Source organism: Mycena indigotica (genome assembly GCF_014461135.1).
Source record: "Mycena indigotica strain 171206Taipei chromosome Unknown Mind.scaff0013, whole genome shotgun sequence".
Taxonomy (NCBI): domain Eukaryota; kingdom Fungi; phylum Basidiomycota; class Agaricomycetes; order Agaricales; family Mycenaceae; genus Mycena; species Mycena indigotica.
The window spans coordinates 1951360-1961751 of record NW_023503012.1 but is presented as its reverse complement, the minus strand read 5'-3'; the positions used below and the strand labels follow the sequence as shown (position 1 = coordinate 1961751).

Sequence of the window (10392 nt, the reverse complement as noted above, 5' to 3'; positions counted from 1 at the left end):
GTGGCTATAGGATTTACCTTAGTTATTAATATACATGGAATAATATTTGGCTGTTCTTGTGAGAACTTGAAGCAGATAGTGGGAATGACTAGGATTGAAGATAAATGTTGCGGATTGATTAATGTTGCGAAAAAAAGTTGCGGAAATCATGCACTCTGAAAATATTTTGCGGATTTTGGGAATGGCTGTGATCCGTAACTTTTTGTCAAGTTTAGAAAATGAAGTCGTGGAAAGTAGTTTTTTGCTCAAAATGTCGTGGAAAATTTAAAAAGTGTGTGTAAAATTAATACTTCCCCACTTTGACCGCCATAGGGCGTAGCCCCAGCCCTGTCTAGTACATGTTATATGTATAATCTGAACTATGAAGACATAAAATGCAGCAACAGTCAAAGTGGTTCCAAAGCTCAGAAATGCTTCAACTGCACTGTTGATATTGATTTCAGTCTTCTACAAGTGGAAACCATTTGAGCTATTTATTTGTACCCAATTTCTGTTTGCCCAAGTGCACAAATAAAATGGTTATTTCCTTAGGTCAGTATTTGGAAATGATCAAGGTTGCAGCCCTAACAATCTCCCAAACTTGCCCTTGTGCCCAAAATGCACATGTGCATCGGACATCCTCCACTCCCGGTTCGCGCGCGGGCAAGCTGTCGTTCATCCACTACACCGGCACAGCACACGACAGGTTTCCGGTCCAAACGCCGGACGCCCACGTGGCCGTGTACACGTTCGGGACACCGGCTGGCAGCACGAATTGACAGAGACATGCCAGGTAATTAGGCAGCAATCAAGCACGCACGTCCGTCTCGATCGTCCTTCTTCCTGGCATCGACTTGGACGCTGCTTTGTGTTGTGCGTCATGACTTGTTGCACCGAAACAAAGCAAAAGACAGAAAAAAGGGCCTCTCCTGACCATCCGAGACTCGCCTGAAGGGAAAAACATGAGCATCACCGAAGACACACAGCTGCAAAGTTTTCCCGGATCTTATTCATGTTGAGTGCACCCGATATCTCCCGACGTCGCTCTGCATTTAATTGATCTGTGATTAATGCTACATCGCTCCGAGTGCTGCACAGCGTTTAAAGCAACTGAGAAGTCATGCGCACAGGACAAAATACATTGTTCATTCACTTCTCTTAAGGTTAGTTATAACCAAACTTCACCTGTTAATCCCACATATCTCTTCTAATTAGAAGTGAGGCTACGCTGGGGTCTCAATTCTAATTAGAAGAGATGACTGCAAAATAGCCATGCTGCAATAATTCTCAAATATCTTGCTACAGCATAGGCTTTAAGTCTCTCTCTATGCTAATAAGTCCCATCCTCCGCTGCTATAGCTGCTATAATTCTCCGGGTATCTGGTCTAAGTCCAAGTGTGACAAAATCACGCATTTGTCACGTTTGTCACACTACGTGACATGAGTAACATTCACCCCCAAAATGAAATTTTCCAGGTAAGTAGCTAAAGACTGACTGGTAGTCACATATGTCACGGAAATGAACCTGTTGTAGTATGCAGTGAGAGGTATGAGAAGTAGCCAAAAAAGGAAATATTTGCCCTGTGACAATACAATCATCAGAGAATGTCACAGATCGTGACAATTCAAAGTTGTATAATCTGACTATATAAACAACTTCCATGAAGTAACCTATAGTAACACCTCAATGTTTGTGTCAATCCTGGTCAATTACTAGCTGATGTACAACTAATAAGATGATATTATAATAACTAGAATAGCTATAGAGTCGATTTAAGCAGTACTGAGAATGCCTGAATAGTAATACCAGTATTGTTGCCCATACAATACTGCTACTATAGCTATGCTACTTAATGATCATCCATCAGCCATATTGATCTAGCCAGATCTCCACCAGTCCTTGATGAATTCAAATGATTGTTTTACTGACAGGTATGTAGTTACCTAGCCTTGATATGCTCCAATGTGAGCATGGTTCTATAGCTTAGGCTTGTGCTACCATATCACTTTTCCATTGTTTTTCTATTTCAAATTGGATCAGGCATAATGATGACTTGATATCTCGCTAGGGAATTTATGGATAATCATGATCTAAGCTGTGTTCTAGGCAGATGGAGCTCTGTTATGGCCCTGTATGACATATATGGCAACAGCCTCTGGACTGTCCGGATTTTTGATGTCCGAGGCTTGATAGCTGATCGGCCATCAATTTGGACCCCAGAAACTAGATCAAATGAGCGCACTTGCCTTTCTGTCCTTCAGTAGACCTCTCTATATACAAACCTGTAAAGCTTTTAGACTGAGAGATTATATATGTCTTGTGGGTGTTGCAGAGTGTGGAAAGGGCAGAGTAATATGAGCAATAGCATTGAATTCATCGAGACTGTCTCTCAAACCCTTGCCCTGGTCACGTGACCTTGCCAGCGATGCATAATTTCACTGTCTACTGCACAGGGAGTGGAAGGGAGAGGGTATGGACATATGAGGAGGGTATAAATGAGAGGATAGGAGAGATGTCCAGTGAGGATGATGATAGAGCAGGAGAGGGTGAGTGTAGGGAAGAGATTTGGAGCAGAGTGTGTCGCTACAAACAGAAAGAGCCCATTGGATAACTATGGTAGGAGAAACACCATGCGACCACACACTGGAGGTGGGTCCTCATAGTCTTCTTGGTGTAGCGACCACATACAAAGATGGGTCCTCCACATCAAGGATATGTATAAAAGGCCAGAAAATTATAGAAAAAGGGTACTAAGCGACCACACACAACGGTGGGTCCTCATAGTCTTCTTGGGACAGTGACCACATGCAAAAATGGGTCCTCTGCACCAAGGATATGTAGAAAGGAAGGGAGAAAGGGTAGAAAGTGTTGGAGTGCCTTGTTGATGTGACCGCTCTCACAAGACTTGTCATTAACCATGGATGCAACCACATCCAGCTCTGCTCCCTCTGATGCTCAGAAGGTTTTTGCTTGTAATGGGGCATAGCTTCCACTAATCACAGCTTATCTAGAGGAGAAATAAAGACAATCGTCAAGCATTCAAGCAACGGCAGCGCGAGAAAAACCAACGACAGCAGCTTGAAGCAGAGCGAGCCGCTAAAGAGCTACACGAGAAGGAAGAGAAGTTGAAACAGGAACGAGATGCAATAATAGCTGCAGCTTTGAAGGAGGCAATGGCTGAGGTAGAGAAGATTCGTGAGCAAGCAAATCAGCGCTCGAAAGAGGATCATATCCAGCTGCTCAAACAGGTCTGTGTGTTCAATTTCTCACTGGAGTATCTGAATTCTTTGCCTAATAGGCAATCTCACTTCTTACTGGATTGCCTATGGACGAAATTCATCTTCATTTCCTTTCTGCTGATGAAGAGTTCTTTGCAAAACTAGAGAAGCGTCAGCAGGAGAAAGGAGCACCCTTAGAGCGATGTGATATTGACGAACATGGCCCCGGCTTCGTCTGGATTACAGAGACTGGGCTCCATCTTGGATTCAATATTGACAATCCGACTGAACTTATACTCGCTGTTCGTATAACGTGCGCTCTTCTTTTCTATTTGGTCTCTCAAGCTTACTCTATTGGCTTCTAGTCCATGGACAGATTTTCCTGTCGAAACTCGCCGTCATATTCAAGAGCCTCTCGAAACTCTCATGCGTCTTCCTGAGATTCAATACAAGATTCTCAATAATGCGGTAACTTCTCTTTTGATCTATATACTGATCTTATCGTTTTGAAGGCAGCACATAAGCATGGAGGCACGGACGAAAAACTGAAGATTTATGGCCACATGTTCGCAGCAGGCTGGCATAACGCACAAGATCCCAAGACAACTCTAGGGTCATATGCTCATCGGAAAATGCTAACTGAAGCAGCAGCTTCTCACGTTGAAGGACTGTGAGTCCTAAAATCATGTGCACAAACATCACTAACGATAAATAGTGCGGAGAAGGTTGTTGACGCATATCCCTTGATTGCAGCACTATACTACCAGCGTCTTTGTATGATCCATCCCGGTGGACTCAATAAGCTTCAAGAATTTGCTGATGCGTACGTTCTCTCATAATTCAATATACATTCTAATGTTCGATTCAGGAATGGAGTACTATCTTTTGCCGATAAACTCGATGGCGAATCTAAGCAACAACCTTTTGCCAACTCTCTGACTCTCACCATCAAGGAATTCGCAAACTACCAACATATGGACAAAGATGCAATCGAGATTGCATTTGGACTGTGGTGGGAAGGTATTGAGCGTATTGTAGATGGGAGGAAGCGGTGGTGTTTCCCAACGGCAGAGGAGGGCGATCACGAGAAGACACAAGGTGGTGAATTTGTTTGGGGCAAGTTCAAGATTGGAGTTGATTTTGCTCGGTATTTTTTCTTTTGCTTTTGACTGGTTGTACTAATTATGATATAGGGCTAATGGACTTACTGAGCTATACTGGCGAGGCAAGATTGACCATCATGGAACCCTTCAGAGCAAGGACACCAAAGGCTTCACACGATTTGGTACATCCGTGCAAGTCACAACAAAAGGTGTACAGGCCATGCGGAAAATGTGGACTCCTGAGGAACTTGCGGCATCGAACCACGATATTGCAAATCTCATGACTGCCGCACGGATTATTACTCCCAATGACCGCCTCGAATCACTCGTACGTATTTGACTACTTTGGATGTAATATATTCTCAAGTTTTTTTAGGCTGCTCATACCGCCAAACGTAGAGCAGAGAAGTAAGCATTGTACTTGTTATGAATTGCCATAAAGTATTACTTGTATTGTGAAAATAAAAGTAAATATAAGTAATACTGTTGCGTTCAGAATTGTAAATTACTCCAATGCAGTGAAGGGAGTTAGGCCAAAATCTTCACAAAATTCGTTGCATTTATGCTCTTCGGGGAATGCGAGAAAACTGGAGTGAATGTTCCCTTCAGCAAAAATATGTCCAAGAGAACTATGTTTCTATCAGCAATCGTTGAGTAAGGTGAGAGCAGAGATACGGATGTGGTCGGAAGATCATTGGGTTCAAGGGAGCTCGTCTATCATAAAATTAGAGCACAACAATTATTTTATTATTCAACAGATAACTTACCTCTGTCATTGGTTCCTGATGAGATTCGTGGATATCCTCCTCCTCTTCATCATTCATCGTAATCTCATTCCGGCTCTTCCATTGCGTAAACTTACGGAACCACACTGGCTTTACAAGCAAGAGAACTTGAGCAGGGGCCGCGTTGGGCTTGAATCGACCACGTGTTCCATCCTTGTTAAGTTGAAAGTAGTTTCTCGCAATGACACCACTTTCTGTCAAGCCGAGAGGTGCTCGATTTTTGTCGCAAATAGTGATGTCGGTATCGTCCAGGGGGAAGACAGTTTGGCTTCTAAAAAGTTCACATCTCTTACTCACCTCACACTATACTTTTCACAATCAAGCTGAAGTTCCTTGACCATATCCAGCTCAATCTCCTTTGCAATCTGAACGTCATTCCAGTTGCATAGCCAGTAGTACTCGACTTTCTTATGGAACCAGTCTTCTGGGGCTAAACAGGCTAAGAACAATATATTGAGGGTGGTCCACATACGTAGCTTGGTTTTGGGCATCTTCGTACACAAGTGTTACAGGCTAAGATGTAGGTAGCTGGGGTCCCTGATCACACCGCATCAATGTTCCGACGTCAAAATTTTGATAGTCCAGAGGCTGTTGCCATAGACATATATATTTTTAGACACCCTACATACCTGTGCATATGGCATATATCCTGTTATTCCAATCTTCCAATAACTCACTCAGAGATAAGGGATCCCCAATGACATAAAGGTAGGAAGCATACAGAGGGGTCCCCCTGGAGGATGTCATGCCTCTCATTATGCCTTATGCATGAAATCTCTTGTTATTTGCTATTATACATATTACTCCTATGACGCAAGATATTGAAAATACAGCCATGATCTGCTGGTTGATTATGGATCAAAATGTGTTAAGTTCAGTTAATGAGGTATATATAGATACCCACATACTCTGATTGGTCTCTATATAGCCTTAGAGGATGAATTGAGGTGAACATTCCAAGACAGGTTGCGTGTAGAACTGGTTTACATGAATAATGGGGTCTATAGACTAAGTACTGGACATTGAGATGCATGTATGGGGGTGTTTGGATATGTACTAGGACCCTATACTGTAATTAGTTGTAGGTCTGGTATGTGTCATTAGAGGTAGCTGAAGACAGGGTAGGTACCCATAGAGCAAAAGAGAGTGTCTTCGCTATTACAACTGGTCAAAAAATAATTTCAAGTATGACACAATACCTAGACTGGGGATTGTATATACCTTCAAATGAACCTGTTCAGCACTTGAATCAACCTTATAGCTATCCTGGATCTCTCACAGTACCATTATCAGTGTTATCTATCCCAAAAATGATGGGTGTACCATGACATGGCCTTTGTGAGTCTGAGAAATCTGAGCATACCTACTAATAGGGGTTTAGTCCACCTCCCAAAAAGTGGTGACCCTGGCTCTCTAGCATATGTCCATCCTGGGTTATATAGCACCAAGTGTTTCCAGGAATGGACTGACCCTAACACTTGCTGTGTGATCACCAATGAGTAGGACTATAGGAGACCATCCTGTGGACCTATATCAACTTGGATCACAAGATTCCATGCAGTAGGTCCCAAGATATCAGCAAAATTCTCCTTAACTCAGTATTCAATCATGCTTGGCAGTTAATATGTTGATCTGATAGTATCAGATGAGATAACGAGATACACAAGATAATGGTAGGATCGTATACCTTTCAAATGAGCATCTTCCCGGCTTTATCCACCCTAACCAGCAAGAGATCTACTGTAGCATTCTGTCAGAGTGAAACATAACGCGTAACGGGCGCTCTGTTTCGGCGCTGAACCTATCCAAATAAGGCAATTTCCGCCCACAGCCACTCCCAAAAAGGGAATTTCCGCGCATAATCCTGGCTGTTTCAGTGTTTCAGGCCTGTAACGGTCCTCCAAGTGTTTCACTCTGACAGAACGCTACAGTATAGATATCTTTAGCAGTTGATGGAGATCAAATACCCCTGATGAGTGGTTTCAGGGGATTTTCACAGTAATATTGACTTCAGACTGAAGATGGACATGCTAGAGCCTTGATTTGAAATCTCTAGATATATAGATCATCTACCTCATAATGTCGGAGTACCAAAGATTTCCTTTGCTATGACTGAATAGTCACTACAATGATCATATGATATGATGAGGATCAAATACCATAGTTCACTCATCATACTCTCAAGGATGTTCCTGACAGCACTTATATCATAAGAGAGAGGCTTATTAGTTCGACATCAGCTGATAATTGATATAACTATTCAGCTGTTGCTATGGGTTACTTCATGGAAGTTGTTTATATAGTCAAAGTATGCAACTTTGATTTTGTGACAATCTGTGACATTCTCTGATAATTTCCTTCTTTGGTCATTTGTCATACCTATCACTCTATATATATTACAGTTATCATAATAGTTTCATTTTTATAAGATATGTAACTACCAGTCACTTTTGAGCTACTTACCCGGAAAATTTCCTTCTTGGGGTGGATGTTACTCATGTTACACAGAGTGATAAACGTGACAAATGCACGATTTTGTCACACTTGGACTTAGACCTAGATACTAGGAGAATTATAGCAGTTATAGCAGCATAGGATAGGACTTGGTAGCATAGAGAGAGACTTAGAGCCTATGCTGTAGCAAGATATTTGAGAATTATTGCAGCATAGCTATTTTGCAGTCATCTCTTCTAATTAGAATTGAGACCCCAGCGTAGCCTCACTTCTAATTAGAAGAGATATGTGGGATTAACAGGTGCCAAACTTGTCCACTATCTGCGTTGATCGGTAAGTAGGTAAGCAAATATGAAACAAACAAACGAGGGCCAGGTGTATGCGGATCTTGTGATCCATGGCCATGCAAAGGGGAGTGTATATGCTAAGAAAGCGCGTAGCTGCCGCGACATAAGCAATCGTCAAGCGGCGTGGCGCTGGAGCCAACAGGCCAAGTCGAAGTAAGCGAAAGGCACTACTCATATTCGCGCGGATCGCAGGTTGCGAGAAACTTGACGCCAAGGGGCGTCTTTACGCCGCCGTGGTGGCGGAGGGTCATAGGGATGGGAAACGCGCGGGTAATGTCGCTGAATTTGCCCTTCTGTTGGGGGACAACCTCCACGGACACGTGCTGCTGCAGAGGCGTGGGGGGCGAGAACGAGCCGAGCGACGAGCCTGGTGAACTCGGGGCAAGGTCGGGAAGGGGAGGGGATGAGGCGTGGCGGGCGTGTGTGCGGACGAAGGAAGTGGGAGTGAATTTGGAGGGGAAGGCGATGGCCATAAGCGCGGAGTGGTGCGCAAGGAGGTCGGATTCTTTAATGGAAAGCTCCCAGTTGAGCACCTCGAGGAATTCGCGCTCGATCCGGCCCACATCCCGCTTCCCGAAGACGCCCGTGCAAAGCGCCCAATGGATGTTCTTCAACGTCGAGTCATTTGTGTACTTGGAGGCGACAATAAGCGCGCCGAGGAAGACGCGGCTCCAACGCCCACTCTTCAAGCGCGATGGACAGATGGGGATGGGTGCGGGCGATGTAGATGAGGGAAGTTAGGACAGTGGCGGGCGTTACTTCGGCGCGAGTGAGGACATTGTGCACAAAGGTGGTGAACGAGGAGAGGTAGCACGACGGGTTGCGGCCCCTCGGTGTCGAGGCACGGCCCACGGCGAAGTCGACGGTCTCAACAACACTCTCAATGAGGTATTCTGAAAGAAAAATAAGTCTCAAAGAGAAAGGGCAGGCAAGCGGCGACGCACCGACGACCGGCTTTGTGAGGCGTATATCAACGAGCTCCATCATCGCAGGCGAGTGGGTGGCGGGGTCCACGAGGGACGCAGCGTGTATTGGCGACAAGGGCATTTGCGTTGGCGGTGGGCGGAAAGTGGGTCGGACGGAGCCCAGCCCGCAGCCCCTTATATACCACCGCCATGATATTGTGGAAGGAAAATTGCCGTGGCATTAGTCAATCCCGAAAGCGGATGACTCGCACGAGCCGGCTCAGATCAGTTGCCCGATTTGGACCGGCTCGATCGAGGCGCGGGTGGGTCAGCACGCGGACGTAAGCAGCCGACGACAATTTAGCTGGTTGCGGATCAAAATCCCGCCCTCGTCATCACGCACACGCACCGCCACGTCACTGTTCTGTCCTTACCCCACGTCGACGTCGCTCCGAGTCCGCCCGCATTCTGGGGTGGTCGTAGATGGTGGGGCAAAGCTGTACCGAGTCGGCCACGAGTCGGCCAAGCCCATCGGGCGGCGCCGGGTGGAGTCGCGTCGAGAGGTGTGTCCCGCGACACACGGGAATTGCTCAATGGCAAACATCGTACATCGGATACTAGGCCAGCCAAAATCAAACAGCAACCCAACTGAATCTTCTGATAGTACTAGTCGCACTGCAGCTCTATCAAAGCTCTATCACAGGCGTCGCTGGCAGGTGCGGGCAATAATCCGCGCTCACTGCGATGGCAACGGCAGCAAGCCGCGGTTAATCGGCATACCATCACCGCATCACGCCGATCCTCAGCGACGTCATCCCGACTGGGAACAAGGGCACGGCGATTGCGCAAGTACAAGGACAGGGGGGCTGAGGGGGCGGGCGTATGTGTGTGATGCTTGCTGTGGGCACTCGTGGTGTCCGCCGTGCCATCTGTCCAGCTGGTGCCTCGAAACGCTTCCTAGGTACGCTGCGTGCGTCTTTATCTCAAGAGTATTAATATCAGGTTGTAGCCGATCGGCTTGACAACGATCCGAATGTCTATGATCAGACCCCTGTCCCCTGTTCGAGTTGTGCTCCCGCCAAGGGGGTATCAGAAAAAAAATAACGGAACATATGTTGGACTTTTTGTTTAAGCCCTTCCAGGGGACCCACCGACCGTGACTGTGATGTGACATTACCATATTAGGAAGGTAATTCACACAGTCATGTGTTCTGATAGCATCAAACTCAGTCAGTCCTCTGAATTTCCAAGAACATTAATAGAAATATAGACTTCTAGCTATATATATATCTTGTAGACAAAGTCCTGATATAGTCATTGTCTTACAAATCTCACTCCAGAGTACAGATATCCATCCCCATATGGTCTGATTTGTCACAATGTTCCATCTAATGATGAGATACTGAAAAATAACCACTTGTGAGATTGTTGATACTTAATTATGGATGTATAGTGCACCAAACAGTACTTGTAACCCATCTTAAGACAATTTTGACTTACCATTTCAGCCAAAAAAGTTTCTACCAAAAAAAATTTTTAAGGGTCCGGAGGGGGGACCGACCGACCATCCCGGTTGTCACTTTTTGACACGTGACACCCC

The 10392-nt window shown here is 45.3% G+C and overlaps 1 protein-coding gene across 1 annotated transcript; it reads right to left on the bottom strand.

The window, feature by feature from the left end:
• Positions 1 to 8054: 8054 nt before the first annotated feature.
• On the bottom strand, positions 8055 to 8934 carry MIND_01282600 (Cyclin N-terminal domain-containing protein; the record flags this gene model as incomplete). The annotated part of the gene is made up of 3 exons (XM_037369297.1): positions 8055 to 8456; positions 8521 to 8780; positions 8832 to 8934. The coding sequence occupies 3 exons, from the start codon at positions 8932 to 8934 to the stop codon at positions 8055 to 8057; spliced, it is 765 nt and encodes a 254-aa protein (XP_037214503.1).
• Between the last annotated feature and the right edge of the window lie 1458 nt (positions 8935 to 10392).